The sequence below is a fragment of the Leiobunum rupestre genome, chromosome 4, assembly GCF_980474605.1.
Source record: "Leiobunum rupestre chromosome 4, qqLeiRupe1.1.hap1, whole genome shotgun sequence".
Lineage (NCBI taxonomy): Eukaryota > Metazoa > Arthropoda > Arachnida > Opiliones > Sclerosomatidae > Leiobunum > Leiobunum rupestre.
The window spans coordinates 53,028,906-53,054,174 of record NC_143387.1 but is presented as its reverse complement, the minus strand read 5'-3'; the positions used below and the strand labels follow the sequence as shown (position 1 = coordinate 53,054,174).

Here is a 25,269-nt window from a genome sequence, read left to right as displayed (position 1 = left end):
TAGCATATATAGTCCTATAAAATCCTATAATTTTGTAAAAATAGTCCTATAAAGTCCTATATTTTTAGAAATATAATCCTATTTTTCCTATTAAAAAATTGAAGATTTGAGTGGGGGCCCTGGACTGGTATCAGAATTTTATCGTAGTTTACGCTGTTTTGGCAGTCGGGAGATGAAATTTACTACGGAACTGCGGAAAATTGAGATTTTGCCAAATTTTCTTGTTTACTAACGAAAAAGGTTGATAAAATGTCCGCTTCGTTCGTTGCAATGACTAGGTTTTCGTCCGAAACTTTCGGGAAACACGCGGAATGCGTTCGTGACGCGATATTTTACCTCGTATGAGTCGTATCCGAAAATCATCCGATGGTCTTTGGCAAAAGTACATCTTTCAAAATTTACGATAACAGGCGCCTAATAATACGGCGTAGCCCCCATAAATCCAACGCTACAAAATTCGATAATTTTCTCGTCTGTTTCGGTATTTCAGCGACAGGGGGAGTCGCTGGCGCTTTAAATGACGACAGGGCGTCACCGATGAAGACATTAGGCTTATCTTGAAAAATGGACTGCGCAGCTCGGGCTGGTGATACCTGAAGTAATAATGTTTTCGGGGCCCCGGCGAAGGTGGGCGTCTTGTTTCTACGTAACGTGATACTTGGCGCGGTCATTAGTCTCTCGGTCATTACCGACACTGTCCCCGATATTGACCAGCGCGCCCTTCCGACCCTTATCGTTTTTATGAACTCGCTCTCTCTAATGTAAATTCCTTCTTTTTAGAAGGCTAGAGACGATTCCAATCTTAACTATCCCTATGCGCTTGATAAATATCTCAATTCGGGTTTTGTATATTACCTAGTAACGAAATATACAAAGCCCGCCATAGTTACAATTCCGATTTTGACCGCTAAAGGTCAAATCTGACAATGGTAAGTCTATTACTCGCTCGTCAATAACCCACCGTGGAAAATACATTTTTAAAATTTTTAAATTTCTACGTAAAAATTACGAAATCGACTCTTAAAAACTAGTTTTAATTTGGGATGCACCGATATAGGTACAGCCGATATATCGGCCGATATTAACAAAGTTTTATCTCATAACAGTAGTGTATATGACAAAATCATTGTAAAAGACGGTTCAGTACACTGTTATAGCATTCTATTCTAATTTTTCATTTCATTTTGTGATACATATTTTCTATAAAAATCGAATAACGTTGTTTTTATTGGTTTACACTCGTAACGTTCCTGTCTAAAAAAGGTATGATCTAGCTTCTGAAGCCTGGCGTACGTGGCGCGGCCAATCAAATCAAATATCATAAGTTAATCGAGAATTTTCGTATTTGTTTTTCCGAAAATATTTTTATAATATCGGTATCGGCCAATATAGGCTTAAGCGAAGCCGATATTGGCCGATACCGCTCTAAGAAAAATATTTTCAGAAAAACATTTAAATATAGGAAAATCCCTAGTTTTAATAAATGGAAAACTCGCGGCAAAAAAATCACAATTTAAAATCTTAATATAATTTTACGATCTTGAAATTTTAAAATCTCATAAATTACGTACTCAAAAGAATGTCGAAAATGTGTCCTTTTGTGTGGTGTTATAAAAAACTACCGCGCAAGTAAAATCGCTCCCCCATTCGAAAACATTAGAAACCATTCTACCCCAAGAGTAACACACCCGTTTGGAAACGCAACCCTTCGTAACAGCTGTTTAATGTTAATGGCGAACCTCGCGTGTTTAAGGGGGGGCGCTCTCCCCGGCGGAGGAGAAACAAGTCGACCTTGATCGTACAACGTCCATCAAAATGATCCCGTACAAAGGTTCTTCTTCTCCCGCGCACTCTACTCGAGTAGAAGTAGCTCGCATTAGTCCCTTCGCTTTCCCGAATATTTCTGCTCTCACGGCTGGTTACCTGTTTGACGCCGCGTAATATCGCGGTCTTTCTCTCCCTAAGAACCAAACTCTTTTTTCTAAAATAAGGAAATGACGTTCTACAAAGGGCAACGGCGCTGCGTGTCTCAGGGACTCGCGAACCCTGGCGAGACGTGTCGCGTATAATTAGCACCGTGAATAGCGTAAAACCCCCACCGGGTTGCCTCATGGGTGCTAGTGTGTTTCTAGTGAGAAGTATTTTTGCTTAGATTTTGTACCACCAATAAGGTGTTTATATATATTTGGGGATTCATCCTAGAGCATCATGGTCGAATTTCCCTCCCCCGTCACTAGAGGGGGGGGGGGGTTTGGTTTTTTCTAAATGGATTATTTTTAGAGCATGATTCTCTTGGTAGCTTATTTATAATTTTCCGTAGTTCACTAATCTCTCTTACGACAACTTTATTGTCAGTTTCCAGGGATCGTACACGACCTGGAAAACCTGGAACAGTCGGGGAATCTGTAAATTACCCCAAAAGGTCAGGGGAAAGTCGGGGAATTTTCAAATATTTCCTAAAGGTCATGAGGGAAAAGTCGAGGAATTTTCAAATATTTCCTAAAGGTCGTGAGGGAAAAGTCGGGGAATTTTCAAATATTTCCTAAAGGTCGTGAGGGAAAAGTCGGGGAATTTTCAAATATTTCCTAAAGGTCGTGAGGGAAAAGTCGGGGAATTTTCAAATATTTCCTAAAGGTCGTGAGGGAAAAGTCGGGGAATTTTCAAATATTTCCTAAAGGTCGTGAGGGAAAAGTCAGGGAATTTTCAAATATTTCCTAAAGGTCATGAGGATAAAGTCAGGGAATTTTCAAATATTTCCTAAAGGTCATGAGGGTAAAGTCAGGGAATTTAAAAATAGTCTAAAAATCTGGCAAATAGATTTTTGAAAATACATAATAAATATTTTTCAAGATTTTTACTTCAAACCATTAATTTATTCTACCAAAATGGTCAGGCAAAGCCTGTAAATGTCAGGGAATTTAATTCCGTAAATTATGTACGAACCCTGGTTTCGCTTCAGTGTTTGTGGGTCCAGCTTTCATCATTTCAAATGTTAATTTACTGGTGGATTGGACATGGTGAAAATTAGTTTAATCGAATGACCACGCAATCAGTATGGCTCAGAGAAACAGGGTTGTTGATTTTTTTAAATAATAAAAAATTTATTTTATAATTAGTGCATCGATAACGTAAACTGGTGTTGTTAAATTTCCGGAAAAATAAAATGTGACAAATTTTCTGCAAATCGAAAAAATAAAAACCCTTAAAAAGTAATTTAGGTTTAAATTTTTTAATGTTTTTAACTTTTTATCGATATAAAATATCTAATCAGTAAACATACTACAAAACATTAATAGCGTTGCATTGTTAATCAGTATAAAGCTAGTCTAGAGGTTTAGTTTTACTTTTAGATTCGAAAACATGAGGCGAAAATGCCGCTTTATTTAAATTTGCAAACAATATATTAGACAAGTCATTGATTAAAACCCTTTTTAATTTTTTAGGGAAAATACGGAAAATTTTCCGGAAAAAAGCCCTCGATCATTTTCCGACTTAAAACACTAACGTAAACTATATTTCAAATTAAAATTTATTAAATTCAATTATTAATTAATAAAATTTAATTTCTTAATTGAAATTTTTAATGAACCTACTTTCGTATATTTTCATAAATACATTGAAGCATAATAGCAAATTCCGCAATCTGTGAAACATTAATTTGTAGAAAGGAAACAAACCAACCGCGAAACTATATAGATCTTGCCCCAAAAATAACAAGATACGGTTACTATTCAACTTGAACTCGGTATCCCGGCGGTACATCGGAAGAAGTCCATCCTCTTTTTATGGAGCCGCCAGTGGAGAGAAGAGGCTTTAGGCGAAGACAGCTCCTATCCGTTTCTCAACAGTTCTCTTTCGTCCAGCTTATTTGTTCCCCGAAATGGGAGCTCGCCCGCTAGAAACGTGTCATCTGGAAGTAAAGCGGCTGTGGGGAGCGCGTCGAGCCTACCCGTTATCCGTACTCCCTGGTGACGTTCGACCCGAATCGAGTTCCTCTTATTGTTGTAAGGCAGTCGGTCCTTTGTTAATAATAGAAGCCTTTTGGCAATCAAGGTGGATAGCGGGTTTGTTTCGGCTGGCCTACATCGGGCCCGGGCCAGCGTCGGTTCGTGTTTTTCCGCCGTGGCCGTAGATCCGATAAATTCCATCCGAAGATGAATTTCCTCCCGTTCGCCGAGTCCCTTTTCTGGTCCGAGCTCGCAGTGAGATAAGCCCGCTGCCGCCTGGAACGAGAAATGTTGGCCAGGTGCGCCTTCTCATCCTTTCTCGCGTGATTAACCGGAATGTACCTCGTCATTCTTTTGTCTTCTTCGGCCCAAGATTTGGGAGACGTCGGCTGTTCTTTTACCATTTTTACTTCAAAGACATATTTTATAGCGTATTATATATATATTATATTTTTAATGTTAAGTTAAAAGGAACCACCTATGGACTGCATTGTAAAGGATGATAAAATTGGCGAATAAGTAGATAAGTCCATAATGAAAAGGGATAATAAAGCTAAACCCTAAATAAATTTGAAGAAATTTAAAAACTGCGGGTACTGACGAGTCCCAAATAGGACGAAACCGGTCTACCGTTGGATTTACTGGCTATTTAATTTAATTTAATTAATTTAATTTAATTATTCACTCGAAGATCTATTTGGTCAGAGTTTCGCGTTTTTGTTTGCTCGAAGACCTATCGGTACGAGCTATTAGTGTTTTTAAATTTCTTCAAATTTATTTAGGGTTTAGCTTTATTATCCCTTTTCATTGTGGACTTATCTACTTATTCACCAATTTTATCATCCTATTTTTTTTAATGCCTTCCTATAAATTATTTTATTTTGACCTATTTTCCTATAATTTCACGAAAAAGCTGCCACTTTCGAACAAAATCTTGAAATCTTAGCTTTGTAAATCCGCGAAGTGGTCCAATAATGCAAGAAAGCAGTGTACAAAAAATTATCATTATTCTAGGTGATTCGAGTCAAAGTATACTGATATGCAGTAATTACCTTATTATTTTCCTATTTAGTTTCCTATATTTTCCTATAATTCGCTTATTTCTATACCTATATTTTCCTTTAATTCGCCTCTAAAATTCCTATTTTTCCTATAAAATTTTCGAACTTTTCCATGGACACCCTGCGTATTATAAGGCTACAATTTGGCAATGAGGTGTTTTCGAATTTTCCGTTTTCGCTATTGGCTTTTGCGATGTTTTCATTATTTTATATTGTTATCATTTCCTAAGATTTTCTTGGTTTTGTCACACAAATCCTTTAGTGTACATAACTCTCCAAGATTTAGGCATAGAAAAGCCAGGGATATCTCAATCAAAAGGAAATATCATAACCTCGATAGCCCTCTATGAATTTTGGAGATCGGGGCACACAAGTTGTTCATTGGCCCATTTTATTGATATATGGCGATATTCGACTTCAAATGTACATACTATTTATAAATTAATACCGACTTCGTTGAAAATTATATATTTAGGTAGTACTGATCAATTCTGAACTACTTTTTCGGTTGCATTTAGTAATTTTAATTTTAAATGATATTTCTGGCCAATTCGCGGGACCTCATAACTCGCGTACGCACTATTGTCATATTTTAATTTCGTGCCAATTGATACAGGTGCCATCTAACGTGTTCGCGTTTCACTACCTTATTTACAAAACCAGGTAACTCGAAAAATTCTGTTCTGATAAGATTTCCCTTGAGTTTATTAATATACAAAATGATTGAATATATATTCAAATTTAAAATTAATATTTAAAATATAGGTAGTATTCACGGTAAGCTGGCGGCCATTGCTCTAAGGTAGATAGTTATGGGGGAAAGGGGGTTGACAATAGCCTTCCACTAGAGTGATGATGACGTCACGAGAATACACCCTATAGTTAATACATCGGGAGGATTGTCTGTACATACTTAAATTTCCGTGACATCTTTTTATTTAGGATTTTAAATGGTTTTGGAGATATTACATTTACGCGGCTATGATTTATACTTTGATTCCTAGATTTTTGGACCAATAAAACATTTCATCGAAATTTTCTTAACGGCCGCCATGACATTAATTTGACGTCACAGATCACGAGGCGAAACGCCACACACGTGACCGTCATAGCCGTCTTAATGTCATGGCCGACCGAGACGCGTCACCGTGGCAACGAACGCGAGCCACACCCACAAGCAAACTACGAATAAATATATATTTTTTTGCTTCTTTTAAATCTGTAATTTCGTGATTTAATAACGCGCGAAATAATAGCTTTCATTTGATCCTATAATTATACCATTACCCCTTAAAAGCGAAAACCTTCCCTATCGATAAAACCACCTGACATTTATGGCGTTGCACCCTCTTACTTCATTTTCCGATTAATTTCTCTCGAAAGCCGCCTCGAATTCGTTTCATCCGAAAAGAGATCGGCTATTTTTCTCCATCCCGAGCTACGGCAAATCAGTTTAACCGTATCCACTTTCCCCCGCCAAATCGCGACTAGCTAGATAACGCGCTTTCGTTTGTTCGCAATTAAAGCGAAGGATTTAAACGACCTATAAATAAGTCTTCTTTTTCGGAGAAATTTAAACTCGGAGCGCTTTATAAACGCTTTCGGTGAATTTAACGGATGGGCAGCTCGAGAACGCGTTTCCTTGTTAGCTTCCAAATTAAATTATCGAATAAGATTTTCACGGGAGCTCGGGAAGTTCTTACGCTTGATTGATAGACATCCGAGCCCTCAATTTTTGAATTATGTTCTCGTCGAATATGGATTTAATAGAGCGAGGAGTATGTGCTATTTTTGGGAAAAGCACCCCCTAATAATTAAAATGTCTAAGAATGTAGGACTCCACCGTTGCTAAATTTATTGGATGCTCTATGCGCCGAGTTGCCGGCTTTGTGCGCGTTATTTGACTAATTTTGATTGCGCTGGTTATCGGTAAGTCGCCATTTAAATTAATTAATTTAGTTAATTTAGTATATATTTTGTTGTATTAATTTGCGTATTTTTTTAGGTTGTTAGTTGAGAAATTCGGTCGAAATCATGGTCATATGCGTAGTATTGGGATATTTTTAAATAACCTCTGAAGACATTTAAAAAAATACTTTTATCAAAGAAATTTAGAGGTCGGGGATGGTTAACTTTTATTCAATAGATAAAGCTCTCAAAATTATTCGTAAAAAGTTTTGATCAAGTAATTTTATATTTCTATATTACCCGATTAATTTTTTGATAAATTTGTAAAATTAATCGGAAAAACGACGTTTTTTTTCGATAAAAAGCTAGAAATTTACGAATAATACATGTTTTTTAATCATTTTCCGAAATATTAACCGGTAAATTTCTTTGTTTACATTTTTTGCCGAAAAAATTAATTTAAACATGGATAATGATTAACCGTCCCCGACCTCTAAAGAAATTTAAAGGCATAGTTCAGGTGGAGATAATTTAGGAACTAATAAACGTTCTAGATTAAAAATGATTAATTGAAAAGAAGTTAGTAGTAGGTTGAGTTGGAGCTTGTTCGAGTTGGTATTAATCCTCTATAAACAGGGTTTGCACACGACCTGGAAAAGTCAGGGAATTTGAAAATGTTTCCAAAAGGTCCGGGAAAAGTCAGGTAGTTCTAAGAGGTTTCAAAAAGGTCAGGGAATTTGGAAATGGTCCCAAAAAGTAAGGGAGTTTTAAAATGACCCCAAACAAAACCACGCGAATAAGTTTTTGGAAGAAAATATTTTCAAATTTTTTAGGTAAAACCATTTGGCAATTTGGTAAGGGAAAACCTGTAAATGTCAGGGAATTTATTTCCTGAAATTTAAAAGTATTTAATGAAACGTTATAAAGAACTGAAATTTAGTACTAATAGTAATTAAATTGCAATGATTTAAATAAAATTTTAATTGTCAATCCATGTTCTGCTTCTATTAAAACTTAAATCATCTTATTATCATTGAAAAATTGCAATACAGAAATCGCTGTTAAAAAAATACTCGGCTGACTTACCGGAATGTGATAATTAAGAGGCTCCGAGCAAACACTGATAAACAAAAACTGCAACTTCTCAAATTTTAAATTCAATAAGTATTAATGTTTTTGCCCAAATTGTACTAAAACCTGATATTGCAGCATTCAAATAAATTCTTTTTAGCATATGGAGCTATATTATCCCTTTTAATTATGGACTAATCTACTTTTTCGCGTTCAAATGATTAGGCTTAGTAAGTTTTAGACCTTTTATTTTTAATATTGTTTCTTTAAAAATTTAAGTAATGGTAATTAACCATTGTGTTAAGTAAAATAACCAGTAAGCCCGAAGCCGCGTATGGCTGGGATTTTTAATCAAATTCACTGGAATCCATTTCATTTCTAAACTTATTTAAACATAAAATGAACTAGATAAAATTTTCACCTTTCTCGTACTGGGGAATTCAGTTACAAAGTCTCATGCAGAGTGATCAATTAAGTCCCGTAAATTTAACAACATGGGAACGAATATGCAAATTAAATTAAAACATAGCCATAATTCAAAGTTTAATAGTTCTTTTCTCATTAACATGTATTAAAAGAACTTTAATCCCAAGTACTGTCGCCTTAGCCCCAACTAAGATTCTGGTAGTGATAGTTGAACAGAATTCTTAAGGCGCTTCAAAGCGGCTATTTGTACGTCATGACGCGTCAGTAAGCCTTCTGGTTCTTGGTCCATGGCGACATCAGCGCTACATTAAGACAATATTAAAACGTTATTTTATAGAAAAACCTCATCATTTCAAATAACTTAAACGAAGCGCCAATAAATACTCGAATAATTCCGATAAACGCATCCAGCCCTCTAGACAAATAGCGGCCGTATATTGAATATCGCGAATAACCGGTCATCAAGCAGGGTCGTTTCTAAAAATAAAGGGTAATTTTTTTCTTCGAAACTTAATTAAATCGGGGCCAAATGTCCAATTGTTTTGTCTCTCCAAATGGAAACCGGTTATTTTCGCGTGTCGTGTACCCGTACGCCGGAAGTGTAAACAAAACTTGATCCAGGAAATATTTCTTTCTCGAATCCCCGTCGTACACGCGCTAAATTTACTCAGCGCGCGGCGACACTGAATTTTAGACTCTTTTTTTATCGCGAAACTCGGCAATATCAACCCCCCCCCCTTGTGGTCCTCCCCCTTTACCTTCTTCGCCAAATAACCTTGGAGGAAATTGTCTTAAGTTTAATAACCTTGCTTAGAGTCCCTTCGAGCCATTTTCAAGATCAAATGGCGTTTTCCCAAAAAAGTATTTTTAAAAACTTTTTCTTTCATATAGACGATCGTTTATCTCTCTATATTATTAATTTTAGTGTATTTCCAAAATAATTCTTTTAACAGGGTTCGTACACGACCTGAAATACCTGGAAAACCTGGAAAAGTCAGGGAATTTGAAAATGTTTCCAAAAGGTCAGGGAAAAGTCAGGGAATTTGAAAATGAATCCCAATAGTCAGGGAATAGTCAGGGAAATTTAAAATGGTCCGAAATAGTAAGCGAATTTTAAAATGACCCCAAAAACAAATCCGGCAAATAAATTTTTGAAAGATGTATTAAAAAAACATAATCAATATTTTTCAAGATTTTACCTCAAAACATTAATTTATTCTACAAAAATGGTCAGGGAAATTTGGCAATTTGGTCAGGGAAAACCTGGAAATGTCAGGAAATTTAATTCCGGAAATTTTGTACGAACGGAACCATGCTTAAGTTGTTAGCCTAAATTTTAATAAAACTCGATGTGGCTGGTTTTCTTAAAACCCTGAAACCAAAAGTCTTTTATTCATAACGTCATATTATCGCGGCTAGATTTTGAAGTAAAAACGACGAAACACCGTGTACTAGAAGTGTATTATTTTTTGTTTGTTGGTTTTAAATTAATTAAGCGTAAGGATTTCGTGGAAGGTCTTCGTAACTCTGGAACGTGAGGGGCAGAGCCTTGTAGAAGGCGGAAGGATTCGCGTTGGGGAGTTGGCGTTTCGCTGTCACTTCTTTCTTTGACCCACTTTTCCGCTTTTTTGCGCCCGTGAATAAATTAAAAGGCTAACGGCGCCATCTAATTATAGAAAGTATCAGTGAAAAGTGATTTCTATCGAGCCCCGAGAATTTCTCTGTTGGAGGAGAAAATACCCCTTTCGATTTAAAAGCGTTTTCTTTTAGCTCCCCTCCGCGACGCGCTTTTTTCACGCCAATATTAAGTGGATTATTTTTCCACGCTTTTTACCTCTTTTACATAATTAGAATTTTCACTCAGTCTTGGATGGCTGGGTTACGAAGCTTTGAAGGTTTGTCTGCTCTTTTAACTGTCGCTATGTCGAAGAAGCTTTCCAAGGTTATTTTTAATTACGCGGTATAGTGATAAATATTTTTCACCCAATGCCTATTTAGTAGCATTGTAACGTACCAAAAATTGTTAAACTAATGATCTGAGAAATTTCGAAATTAACCTATAACGTAACCGGTAAAATTTGGAACTATTTTGAAAATAGTGGTAAGTGGTAATATCCTGTAAATACTTATCTTGTGCAGGGTGACCAGACCTCCTATATTTTTGGTATGTTCCCATTTAACCCAATTTTACCTTCTCCCAAAGTTATCAGTTCTCCCAAAAACATGGTGTCCCATTTGTCCCAATTCCATTTCTCCGAACCGGAGTTCATTTAACCCAAAAATATGTATTCCCATTTTTCCCAACGATCAAGTTTCCCAAAAAAATTGATTCCCATTTCTCCCAAAGATCAATATTCCCAAAAATATGGATTCCCCTTTCTCCCAATCATTATTTTCCAAATATATGGTAATTGCGCGGTTAGGTTAGGTTAGGTTAGGTTAGATTAGGTTAGTAGGCATATCCTAATTGTAGTAATATAAAGAATTACTTGGACTTATTTCATGTAATATATACCAAGTGTAATTTTGGGACAAATGGGATTTGGGATAACTATTTTGGGACAAATGGGATTTGGGATAACTATTTTGGGATAAATGGGATTCGGGATAACTATTTTGGGATAAATGGGATTCGGGATAACTATTTTGGGATAAATGGGATTTGGGATAACTATTTTGGGAGAAATGGGATTTGGGATAACTATTTTGGGAGAAATGGGATTTGGGATAACTATTTTGGGAGAAATGGGATTGGGAGAACTATTTTGGGCGAAATGGGGGTAAACCATATTTTTAATGCCTTCCTATAAATTTCTTTATTTTCACCTATTTTCCTATATCTTCCTATAAATTAACGCTCTTTTGAAAATGAAGTTTTTTGTACGTGTCATAGAACATCTAATTCTAATACTGCCACTTTCGAACAAAATCTTGAAATCTTGGCTTTGTAAATCCGCGAAGTGATCCAATAATGCAAGATAGCAGTGTACAAAAAGTTATCCATATTCTAGGTGATTCGAGTCAAAGTATACAGATATGCAATAATTACCTTATTTTTTTCCTAGATTTTCCTATTTAGTGTCCTATATTTTCATATAATTCGCCGGTTTAGTTTCCTATAAAACTTTCAAAACCTTTCCCTGGTCACCCTGCTTGTGTCAAAATGTTTCTTATATTTAGATGAGAAGTCTGCAGTTTTAGTTTAGTCTAACATTTTATTCGGTTCTTCGTGAGTCCGTTTATATCAATATTTTTAAAACCAATAAATGGCGAATTGACGTCTTGTGAAGTTTTGAATCTACGTTCAGTAACGCAAATCTGGGAAAAATTTGCTTGTCGTCATAGTGACGTAGGAAGTTACTGAACGGTGTTATTTCTAGTCAGCTTTTAAAGATGGCGGCAATAAATGTTACGGGGACCAAAAATCAGAGGAAGCGAAAAATATTATTTTCAATAATTGAGTTTATAAATTACGAAATTGTGGACGACAATATTATTTATTGTTGCAACGATCAGTTAAATAAACGAAAACGGCCATTGCAGTAGCTGGGGCATTCCAATTAAATGATAGGCCTTTGACCAAACCATTAGAAATGGTGATTAAAACTACAATTTTATAATTTTAACTCCTCCGCCAGCTAAACTGTAAACAACGACGCGTTTGACGTCAAGACATAAAAAAATCTTATCTTTAAGATGGTTTTTTTTTATGAGCATCGGATGCCCATAGTAAAGTCAATTCGGAAACGCGAAAAATCGTACAGTAACAAAATGTTGGCATCGATTACTCATCGATGTTTTTGATAAGCGTTACTGAACGTACACTAGTTATTCTATTATTCGTTTGAGATTTCTAGATGTTTTAGTTTTTTAAGTTAATTTTAGTTCATCTGTGGACTCATTGAGATAAGCTCTAATAAATAAATGCATTTTTTGATTGACAGACCACTGCTCGAAACCTACCCATCTTTTCCGAAAATATTAGTCTTAAGACTAGCAAAACTTTAAGAGCAGGGCTCACACAAACATGGAAATCAGTGAAAACCTGGAAATATCAGTTAAATTTATTTAAAGCAAAAAAGTCAGGGAAAATTAAAATTTTCCTGAAAAATCCGGGAAATCCGGGAAAATAATTATGAGAACTCCAAATTATGTGCAATTTGTTTTAGTATTACTGAAATTATTAGTTAGTATTGCAATCATACGTTCAATCTTGACTATATTATATTAGAAAGTGTAACAGTAATGCTTTTAACATTTTAGAGACCCCCATTGTTTTAAAAAGTACACCTGGAAAATATTCGAAACTACTCCGGAAAACCTGGAAATATCAGGGAAAATGGTTTTTGAAATATTGTATGAACCCTGAAGAGGCGTTTGCTGTGGGTCATACTCAAATCTAATACCTATAGGGTTCGTACACGACCTGGAATACCTGGAAAAGTCAGGGAATTTGAAAATGTTTCCAAAAGGTCAGGGAAAAGTCGGGGAATTTGATAATGATTCCTAATGGTCAGGGAATAGTCAAGGAGTTTTGAAATGTTGCCAAAAAATCCGGCAAATAAATTTTTGGAAGATGTATTAAAAATACATAATAAATATTTTTTCAAGATTTTACCTCAAAACATAAATTTATTCTACAAAAATGGTCAGGGAAATTTTGCAATTTGGTCAGGGAAAACCTGGAAATGTCAGGGAATTTAATTCCGGAAATTTTGTACGAACCCTGTATTAAATCACTCCATTTTCAACTTAGTTTAAAAAAGTAACGGAGTTATTAGCGATAGATTTGGTAACGTCTTACTGAGATACAAATAATCCTTTCCAGTAAATACCGCAAGAAATCAGAACAGCGGGAAGCCAGAAAAATATTTCTAATAAAAATCGATTGAGAAAATATCTTATAGCAGAAACTGTCGCGATGGGTGGCGCGTCAATTCTTAAAAGAGTCCAAATACCGGTTGAAATATTTCGACTATGGCTAAGACTAGTTTTGACTATCGCCGTTAAGAAAGAGGCAAATGGGTTTATCGGAAGAATCCCTCGCTTCGGATGGGACACCGAGTCTCAACCTTCAGGCGCAAATCATCCAAGAAAAATAAGGAATACGAAATATCTTTCCAATACCCCGAGAACAAAAAAATATTTGACTATAAATATAGCCAGCTTTCTTCTTACGTCAGTGACCCATCTGGTATAGTGATCGCGAGCTTAAAATGTCTTAAACGACCATCGGAATTTTCAACTTTTTGACACGATAACGGCATTTTGTGGATAGAAATTATAATAGCTGACCGTGACATATTTATTTTAGAAATATTTCACTAGGATACGTCCATCAGAATAGCTATATAAAATATAAGGATAAATATTTTTTTTACGTAAAGTCGTTAACTTAACATTAAATCCCCAAATATGATTTTGAAAATTAAAGAAAACGTTGTTTCTTAAACTTCAAATTACAAGGGACTGCAATATTAACAAAATAGTTTCATTTTATCATAGAATAGCATTTGTTTTTGTTATATGTAACCACCATCTTAACGAAATAGTTCCATTTTCCGATAGACCATTTATTCTTGTAATGTGTGACCGCCATCTTAACGAAATGGTTCCCTTTTCCGATAGACCATTTATTCTTGTAATATGTGACCGCCATCTTAACGAAATGGTTATTCTACGATAACATAAACTATTTCGTTAAGATGGCGGTCACACATTACCAGAATAAATGGCCTATTGGAAAATGGAACTATTTATTCTTGTAATATGTGACCGCCATCTTAACGAAATGGTTCCCTTTTCCGATAGACCATTTATTCTTGTAATATGTGACCGCCATCTTAACGAAATGGTTATTCTACGATAAAATAAACTATTTCGTTAAGATGGCGGTCACACATTACCAGAATAAATGGCCTATTGGAAAATGGAACTATTTATACTTGTAATATGTGACCACCATCTTAACGAAATAGTTCCATTTTATCGTAGATTAACCATTTATTCTTATAATATGTGACCACCATCTTAACAAAATTATTTTCTCGTAGAATAACCATTTATTCTTATAATATGTGTCCTCCATCGTAACAAAGCGATAATCGCAATTTATTGTTAAAAATATTTGAGCGCCATGTGAAACATTTAGTTCTTAGCAGGCCCGCAACCTTTCCGACAAAATAATGTTTGTACTTGGGCATTTCCATCGCGTTCTTACGGTGGTATTTGATAAAAATTAGGTCAAGATGAAAAGAGTCGAAAGAAACGCTAACCTTCGACGCTTCAGATTTAGCCCTCTGTTCCCCCCTTCTTTAAAACTTGCGCCGAGATATATTATTGATTGGCGGCCCGTTTTTTTTCTCAAAATTGAATATATTTTAGAAATGGCTAATCTTCCTCTCTCGATATAAATAGCTTCGTATCTGAAAGTACCAGAGAAATTTCAATTTTGAAACCGACAGATTCTGAATTAATTTTTCATTTTTTCATCTCCAGCCCATTCTTTTCCGAAGGCTTACGAGCTTAAAGGGAGCGTCTATAACTCTTCTCGTTTTTGAAAACGCAAAATTAAATTTTTTGGCCTTTAATCCTCCATTTTGAACCGATTTTATTAATTTAAAATGACGCTATTGTGTCGTAATAGATTACGTCAAATTATTATATTTTAAGTCTGTTATACCAAGAACGTATTTATTTAGACTCTGGAAGAATGAATATGTCGAGATTATTTTTAGCGTTTCTCCAATTCCACCCGTTGGGGCCCCCGGTATGCTCCTCCGCTTTAATAAAATCAAATAATACTGCAATTTAATTGGTTCTTAAAAATTACGTTTTTCGACGCGATTAACGCTGCTGCGAGGACGCAAAAAATAAGACCGTCTCTCCCCCCCCCCCCCCCTTAGCGTGACAGGGTTAGGGCCTCAACGTGTCCGTCGATAGTCTCGGCATATTCATTCTCCCTGAGTATAAATAAATACATTCTTGGTTATACCAAAAAAATTATAATAATTTGAGAAAGCAATTACTTAAATGTTTAAAAATTGTATTGCTTAAAACTTAGAATAGGTATCGGCACGAAGAAAAAATATTGTAGACCCAAATTAGGAAATTCGGTAAATTATCGTTTCATAAACAAATTTGAAATCTGATTGGTATGACCGTGCAAACGGATGATTACGATGTTTCTCACCAGCCTTAAGAGGGCGCTACTGTATGTAATTTTTTTAATGTTAATATTAATTTTAAATATTTAACTATAGATATGTTAGAAATCAATTTAATTCTGAAAGTTGTAATAAAGTATAAGCGATATTTATAAAAAATACGACAAAAATTTAATTATGAAAGTTGTAATAAAGTAGAAGCGATATTTATAAATTTTCTAAAGACCGAAAATTTAATTATGTAAGTTGTAATAAAGTAGAAACGATATTTATAAAAAAATTGGACAAAAATTTAATTCGGAAAATTGTAATAAAGTAGAAGCGATATTTATAAATTTTTTACGACAAAAATTAAATTCTGAAAGTTGTAATAAAGTAGAAGCGATATTTATAAATTTTCTAAAGACCCAAAATTTAATTCTGAAAGTTGTAATAAAGTAGAAGCGATATTTATAAAAAAAATTACGACAAAAATTTAATTCTGAAAGTTGTAATAAAGTAGAAGCGATATTTATAAAAAAAAATTACGACAAAAATTTAATTCTGAAAGTTGTAATAAAGTAGAAGCGATATTATAAATTTTCTAAATAGCAAAATAAACTAAAACTGCTCAACACCCGGAACTCGAAAAACAATTATCCGTAATTGGCAATATTTAATAAACGCGTTTCAAACTTAGATCTTTTGGACTTTGTATTTTTTTTAGCCCTTGTTGAGTTCCGTGGTCGAACTTCTAACTTGTCGTCAGATACAGGATAACCTTCAATCTAAACAATTAATTCCGAGACATTTTTGGAAACACAGTTTTCTAATTGGTCTATTATCTCGTAAATCAGTTGCCAGATTATCCTAATTCCTATCGTAATTAAGCAACTATATACGACCTATTATTATGGAACAGTTCGTAGTAGCGAAAGAGTGCTCGTTAATTAATTTAATCAGTAATTAACTCGATGTTAATTTAATGGAATAAATGTTGGTACAATGTTACTAATGTTGATCTTTCACGGGGGTGGAGGGTACGTATTGGGAATTAAAACTAATAATGACAATTATTATTTAGTTAATTATACGGAATGCAGGAGCTGTTGTCCCGCTTAACTAATTGTTGTCTGCCCACTTCGCCCGTTGGCAAATTGTCCTCCGAAGTCATTGTGTGTGTGTCTTAAAAGGACGGTGCCAGCACTGTTTATTTACAGCCATTATACTCGCCGAAACTAGAACTGGGATCCAAGTTTTTCAATTATCGGGCGATCGTTAATTTTCAGTTTTGCCGGGTCCTCCTGACACTTCGCTAATATTAAAAGGTCTTCGAAGCAAAGTCTTTTTTTCTTCATATTCCTTAAACTTGTCGTTGCGTCCCTCGATTAATTAGAGAAATTAATTAATCGGTTAATATACATCGATTAATCTCGCGCATCCGGCAAAAAAAACTAAATTAAGCTCATTTCAATTAGTTTTGTTTTAGTGGACCTTCCTTTTAACACCAAAACGAATATAAGCTCGAAATGTCCCAAAATATATAATTTTGACGATTTCACTTGGTGAAAAAATCCTTTAAAACCATTTTTAAACATTTTCTATTTAAACTTAATTAAACAGGGTTCATACAGACCTGGAAAACCGGAAAATATCAGGGATTTTCCCTTTTTTAGTAAAAATCGGGGAAATCGGGGATTTTTATGAGGGTTCAGGTAGTTTTCGCTAATGAATTTAATACTTATAATACATCTTTTATATGATAACATGAAATCCATTTAGCTTAAATGACAATCATGCAACGAGTTATTACTCTGTAAATCTTAGTTTTCATTGTGGTTATCTTGCACCTGGAAATATCCGGGAAATCGTGTTGCCATTAGTTACACCTAGGAGCAACAAACACAAGGAGAACGCAGCTAGCCATTAAACAAGCTAACGCCGTGTTGTGTACAAATTTCATTGGACGAGCCTTTACGCTGAACGTTTTACGGGAGGGGTGGAAGTCAATTTTCGAATTTTCCCCTTCCGACGGCAACAGGCGTTAAAACAGCCTAACCAATGAAAAATGTACGCGAGAAAATGCACGACTTTTGACGGGTTGCGTTCTCCTTGTGTGGGGTGCTGCGTTTGTTGCTCCTATGTTGTAAGAAACCCTGTTAAATATACCATCCATTCCAAATTTAATTTATCTAAAATTTTCTCACAATCAAAATGGTTTTCCTTATGACCTTATTATTCGTTAACTAACCTAAATTAACCAAAACACTGCGAAAATAAGGGCTACCATTGATTCTCAAATTTCATGTCCACAGAAAAGAAACAATTAAAAGTTTGTCAAGTTTACTCGTTTCTCTGAAAACCCCCCAGTTGAAGATTTACAACTTGTTTTAATGAAACGAGAAGTTTGCATTCGCCAAACTGTACAACATCCTTCATCCAGTCGAGGAGAGACTGTATTTTCCCCAACACGCTGAAACAAGTATACGTCTACCATTTTAATATTTTAAATTTGTTCTTATTGAGCGTGTCCGCCGAGATCCAAAGTTCCCGAATTTTAAATTGCGCTGGCGTATCACGCCATACAGACTACAGAGCCCCCTCGCGTTAAATCTTCGCTACTAGCCGCCATGTTTTGTTTTTATTAAAGTTCCCGCATTTTCGTCGGTCGGCGCGGCCAACTTCGAGTCGGTCACGTAGTTGGCCGGTATTAAGAGAGTAGACCCGTAAAACTGCCACGTACAGTGTCGGCAATAGACTAATAAATTTTAACATTCCTCCGAGAGATGCGTAGTTGACAAAGTGCCGTTTTAGACGGGTTACGAGCGGTGCCGACTGCGTTTAAGCCGAATATCCTTGGTGTTTCGGAGTCGCGGCGAACGTCCATTAAGTCTTCTAATTACCCGTATGTATGGGATTTAGAAAATTCCAGAAACTAGGTTGAGAGTAATAACAATTTCCTCGAGATTTTGACGTACTAATTATTATGTAAAACGAGTGGTCGGAGCGCGCCAGTTGTTGCTTCCCTAAATGACCTCTCCTCTCATCGCCGCTCGATTATCATTCGCCGCTGAATAATTTTAATTAGTTGGATGTATCGTTAATTTATGGGCATCGCCCTTGTTACCCTGGCCAGGTCGAGATAAATGGCCAGGTCGATTGGCTGACGTAATTGATGTCGACCGCTTCATTGAACGAGTATGTGATCTTTACGGGGATCTACCGTTGTTATTAAACCATGCGATTTGGCGTCGTGAGTTATGCTTACAAAACGATGGAGCGCGAAGTAGCGGTAGAGGGGGGAGGGAAACGTTGGAGCGCGAAGTAGCGGTAGAGGGGGGAGGGAAACGTTGGAGCGCGAAGTAGCGGTAGAGGGGGGAGGGAAACGTTGGAGCGCGAAGTAGCGGTAGAGGGGGAAGGGAAACGTTGGAGCGCGAAGTAGCGGTAGAGGGGGGAGGGAAACGTTGGAGCGCGAAGTAGCGGTAGAGGGGGGAGGGAAACGTTGGAGCGCGAAGTAGCGGTAGAGGGGGAAGGGAAACGTTGGAGCGCGAAGTTTGGTAGAGGGGGAAGGGAAACGTTGGAGCGCGAAGTAGCGGTAGAGGGGGAAGGGAAACGTTGGAGCGCGAAGTAGCGGTAGAGGGGGAAGGGAAACGTTGGAGCGCGAAGTTCGGTAGAGGGGGAAGGGAAACGTTGGAGCGCGAAGTAGCGGTAGAGGGGGAAGGGAAACGTTGGAGCGCGAAGTAGCGGTAGAGGGGGAAGGGAAACGTTGGAGCGCGAAGTAGCGGTAGAGGGGGAAGGGAAACGTTGGAGCGCGAAGTAGCGGTAGAGGGGGAAGGGAAACGTTGGAGCGCGAAGTAGCGGTAGAGGGGGGAGGGAAACGTTGGAGCGCGAAGTAGCGGTAGAGGGGGGAGGGAAACGTTGGAGCGCGAAGTAGCGGTAGAGGGGGAAGGGAAACGTTGGAGCGCGAAGTAGCGGTAGAGGGGGAAGGGAAACGTTGGAGCGCGAAGTAGCGGTAGAGGGGGGAGGGAAACGTTGGAGCGCGAAGTAGCGGTAGAGGGGGGAGGGAAACGTTGGAGCGCGAAGTAGCGGTAGAGGGGGAAGGGAAACGTTGGAGCGCGAAGTAGCGGTAGAGGAGGAAGGGAAACGTTGGAGCGCGAAGTAGCGGTAGAGGGGGGAGGGAAACGTTGGAGTGCGAAGTAGCGGTAGAGGGGGGAGGGAAACGTTGGAGCGCGAAGTTCGGTAGAAGGGGAGGGAAACGTTGGAGCGCGAAGTAGCGGTAGAGGGGGGAGGGAAACGTTGGAGCGCGAAGTTCGGTTATTGGTGGGGGAACGTTGGAGCGCGAAGTAGCGGTAGGTGGGGGGGGGGAACGTTGGAGCGTGAAGTAGCGGTAGTCTTACTAAAATCTACGTTAATAAGGTTGGTGGTATTTGATTGGTATAAAAATTTCTAGTGTAATTACCACATATTCCTCGTATTTGTGAAACAGTTTAATGGTTAATTTTAGAAATAAAGTGGTCTTGCCCAACTTGTTAAAATGTTGCTCCTACGTCACAAGACACAGCTTTGAGTATATTCTTGGCACAAGCGATTTGCACGCGCGCTAGAAAAATCTATATTCCTCTGGCGACTGTAGCGCGTGCTCGTAGATTTGTAGAAGAGACTATGACGTAAGAGTAACATTTAAACAAGAAGTCCACGTTACTATATAACCATAATTGTATTGTTCGTAAATTGGTGGATCTTAAAATTCGACGCCATGTTAGGGTAAAAAAGCAGGTAAATAAGTTGGGGTTATACCTCGGTGTCATGTTACTGTAACGCGCTAAAACGTAATTTTGAAATCGGTCAATTAATTTTTGACAAGAGAAACCTTTTTATTTTTATCTAAAAATATTATTTTTTTAATACTAAAATTAGGTTAATTTGCTTTCTAAGCCTAAAGTAATTTTTATCACATGTTAAAAATTTTTAACTACTGTATGTGATAGAGAAGAATTACCTTTAAAACCGGCGTAATATACTACCGTTATATTAAATTTAATTTCAATTAATATTATATTTAAAATAATTTTATCACAAGTTACTAAATTATGTATAAAAATAGTATGTAACTGTAGAGAAGAATAGTTTAATTAAATTCTTAGTTTCTTTAAAAATCGACGTTATCAGATTACAGATATATATTAATTTTAACGATGATAAATATTTTTCGAGACGTTATTAGCTTGGGTATTAATTATTCTCTCTTAATCCAATCTTTTGATATCACCCCCATCCAGGCTGTTTAAAAGCGCGGTAAACCTTAATTTTTAATTCGCGTCGAAGAAAAATAATCCCGGGCTATTTGAACTCGTGTAAAGAACTAGAGCAGATTTGTCTCCGTCTTCAATAGAACGGGGCGGGAAAGGGGGGTTTACATTCCCCTTTAAAGTCATCTTCGCAGTGGTCTCTTCCCTCCTCTTCCATGTACGTACTACCGCGACAGTGCTCGGAACAGAGAGAGAGAGAGCCGCTTTTCAGACTGATCCTAGAAATTTTTCATCTTTTGTTGGTGTTCCCGGCGTAGTTTTTTTCCTTCCTCCTTGCAAGTGCACTCCCCCCCGCGGCGGCGATGGACCGCGGGGGGGGGGGGGGTTGGTAAAAGGAGCCAAATTCCCTTCTATTTAGCGCCGCCTCTCCAATTGTGGCTAAATAGCTTTTACTGCTTTCGCTAGGTGGCGCTAACGACGTGGTGTTTGTTTGACCGGAGGGGAGCCACCAAAGTGCCCCCTCTCGTTGAAGTTGCGGTACCCCGTCCGCCTTACCCGTAATTGGGTTTCGGCCCAGAAAGAAGCGTTTTTTCTTGGGCTGGCCATCTACTCTCTGGCTTTGGCTCGGGGAGTCTTTTATGTGACGACATAGGCGGTCTGTTGCGTCTAGCAGCGAAGCCGAACCTCTCTTTTTCCTTATAAAGAACCCGGTCCCGGTCCCTGTCCTGTCCTCGTCTCGTAGCTGGGGGATCCTTTTCGTAGTTTTTGTTGTAGGTGGGCGACGTGACATGTGGCTGGGTTTTGAGGTCTTCTCGGGTGACGGGTCTTACGGGGATGGTTCCCCTTGCTGTCCGTGTTCGCGGTGGAAAGGAAACGTTATCAATGTTATTGAGTGATGGGGCACTGCCTCTTTCCCCTAGGACCTCATTTCCTTCTTTTATAGGGGCTTCGGGGTTGTCTTCCTCTTAAGGGATGAAATTGGTAGCCATTTTGAGCAGTTTGTTAATCGAATCGGGGACTTAGAATTTAAGCGGACTCGTTTTTTTTGTACGGTAGGCGTGGCCTAAATCGGAAGGCTCGCTTTTAGAGTCGAAAAGCGCTGTAAGAATTCCGTTCAACTATCGCTGAGGCTGATCTGACGTGGTCCGATAATCGACTAGCGACATCAAATTTCCCGGGATTTCCCGATCCTCCTTAGGTTCTTGGTCCGTGATTGGATAGCGAAGCATCAATCACTCGTTAGCTGGACCGAGAACATCCAGGCTACTGAGAACGTACGAATCTACAATTCAGGCTCTTCTCTCAAACCGAAACAGCGCCATCTAGAATCGCTCGGAAGAATATTTGTATCTGCAACCAAAGTCTTAAATTAATCAACTCTCAATTTAGTTCACGCAACTTTAATGAATGCGAAATTTAAACACTTTAACACTTATCCTAAATAGTAAAATAGTTGATTATTTTTAATCCTAAATAGTAAAATAGTTAATAATTTTTAATCCTAAATAGTAAAATAGTTGATAATTTTTAATCCTAAATAGTAAAATAGTTGATAATTTTTAATCCTAAATAGTAAAATAGTTGATAATTTTTAATCCTAAATAGTAAAATAGTTGATTATTTTTAATCCTAAATAGTAGAATAGTTGATTATTTTTAATCCTAAATAGTAGAATAGTTGATTATTTTTAATCCTAAATAGTAAAATAGTTGATTATTTTTAATCCTAAATAGTAAAATAGTTGATTATTTTTAATCCTAAATAGTAAAATAGTTGATTATTTTTAATCCTAAATAGTAGAATAGTTGATTATTTTTAATCCTAAATAGTAAAATAGTTGATTATTTTACGGAAACTTGTCTTAAAATATTTTTGTTGGAAAGAATATTGAGAATCTACCAACAATTTTACTATTTAGTATTAATTAAAATAATTAACTATTTTGTTATTTATGATTAATTAAAATAATTAATTATTTTAATTAATCATAAATAACAAAATAGTTAATTATTTTAATTAATACTAAATAGTAAAATTGTTGGTAGATTTTCAATATTCTTTCCAACAAAAATATTTTAAGACAAGTTTCCGTAACCTTATCTATTTAAAATGGTCAGACTAGCGCGTTCTTATTAACCTAAATACGATCTTGGTTTGAACTAGGAGCAACAATCACAAGGAGAACGTAGCTAAACTTTAAACACGCTAATGAAGGGTTGTGTACAAATTTCATTGGACTAAACTTCAAGCTGAACGTTTTACGGGAAGGGGGACGACAATTTCCGAACTTTCCCCTTCCGACGGCAGCTGGCGCTAAAGCGTCTAACCAATGAAAATTGTACGCGAGAAAATGCACGACTTTTGACGGGTTGCGTTCTCCTTGTGTGGGGTTGCTGTGTTTGTTTATCCTAGGGTTGAACATGGTTTGATTGAATCTCTCGAACATATGTGGGGTTACTGGGTAGATTTCAATTTCCTATCTTCCTTAGACTCCCTTTTTTCCGTTATAAAAATTACTAATGAAGTTTAAAGTTGGCCAACGTGTATGGAACGCCAAACCGGAAAAAACTCTTTTATATTATAGTAGAAATTTCATCTATAATATGGTAGAAAATTCATTTATAATATGGTAGGAAATTCAACCATAATATAGTAGAAAAATGCTTCTATAATGTAGTACTAAAATGCTTCTATAATATAGTAGGAAAAGTGATCTATGATATCAAAGAAAATACATCTATAATATAGTAGTAAATTAATCTATAATATAGTAGAAACTAAAACCAAGAATGCATTCAGGTACTTGATTGCATTTTGGCTAAAATATATTAGAACAAAGAAAATTTTCAGCGAAACAGAACGCATGGGATTACCGATATTATAGAAGCATTTTAGTACTATATTATAGAAGCATTTTAGTACTATATTATAGAAACATTTTTATTACTATATTATAGATGCATTTCCTATCATATTATAGATGCATTTCCTATCATATTATAGATGCATTTCCTATCATATTATAGATGCATTTCCTATCATATTATAGATGCATTTCCTATCATATTATAGATGCATTTCCTATCATATTATAGATGCATTTCCTATCATATTATAGATGCATTTCCTATCATATTATAGATGCATTTCCTATCATATTATAGATGCATTTCCTATCATATTATAGAAGCATTTCCTATCATATTATAGAAGCATTTCCTACTATATTATAGAAGCATTTTTCCTACTATATTATAGAAGCATTTTTCCTACTATATTATAGAAGCATTTTTCCTACTATATTATAGAAGCATTTTTCCTACTATATTATAGAAGCATTTTTTCTACTATATTATAGAAGCATTTTTTCTACTATATTATAGAAGCATTTTTGCTACTATATTAAAGAAGCATTTTTCCTACAATATTAAAGAAGCATTTTTCCTACAATATTATAGAAGCATTTTTCCTACAATATTATAGAAGCATTTTTTTCTACATTTTATAGATGAATTTCTTATCATATAGGTGAATTTTTTAGATGAGTTTTTTCCCGTAGATAAATTTTCCACTTTATTATAGTGCTCCCTACTATATTATATATGACGTTTCTACTATATTCTAGTGTTATCTACTATAATATTGTGTTTAATTCAGTTTTTTCCGGTTTGGCGTTCCATAAACGTGCAATAAATTGAAAATATTTAAAGAGCTATCAGTATAATTAAGCGATTATAATATTGCGGAATAGGCGAAAGTGTATAATTTACCTCCCCCCCCCCTCCCTCAGTACCTCTATTTACCACAATAAGATGCCCTTTTTTTTACGAAATCAATTTATTTGTGTGGAATATGAAATGTGTCTCCTTCTTTTGAACAGGCGAGCGTCGAGCGTGACGGGAAGCGAAAGTTGATGTCCATTCGTGCCAATCCGGCACAAGGTCGTCGGGACAATACGCGTCGTCTGACCATGGCCAGCCTCGTGACCCACTAGCGGGAACGAAGAACGACGATCCTCCGCGTCATCAAACCCGATGTCCTCTCCGCCCCTTTCCACGGCCAACTTCGCCGCCGTCCGCGTTCGCTTCATCACGAAGAACATGGATAGTTGATCGTGTATCGTCGCGTACTATTTTGAGTTTCGGGAACTTAAGCGGTGGTTGAAAGCGCGTCCTCCGCCATGGACGAAGAACAACCCATTGTCAAGTTTTTGACGGAAGTGACGCGAGGCTTACGTCGGGGATGGACCGCCCACGTCGGACGACACGACCAGCGTCTCCATTACATGAAGTGAGTAGAGTTGGCGTCTTTGTTGCAGGGCTCCCACCAGGTCCCTGAAATACCTAAAAGCCCCTATTTGTTTTCGAGGTCCCTAAACCACCTTAAAATTGGAATTTATTACCTAAATTACCTTATTTCTAGTAACTTTCCTGAAAATTATACCATCGGCTTATAATATTGA

General features: G+C 36.6%; 1 protein-coding gene across 4 annotated transcripts in view; it reads left to right on the top strand.

Annotated features, from left to right (window-relative positions):
• The window catches only part of LOC149948252 (uncharacterized), a 152,779-nt gene that overhangs the window by 30,514 nt on the left and 96,996 nt on the right, over nucleotides 1–25,269 (top strand). For 3 of the 4 annotated variants that reach the window (XM_090173228.1, XM_090173227.1, XM_090173231.1), the window contains exon 2: nucleotides 24,688–25,097. In XM_090173228.1, coding sequence (XP_090029354.1) covers nucleotides 24,988–25,097 — 110 coding nt within the window. In that variant the 5' untranslated portion in view covers nucleotides 24,688–24,987. Of the gene's footprint in view, nucleotides 1–18,020; nucleotides 18,041–24,687; nucleotides 25,098–25,269 lie in introns of those variants that run through there. The other variant, XM_090173229.1, reaches the window with a different exon arrangement.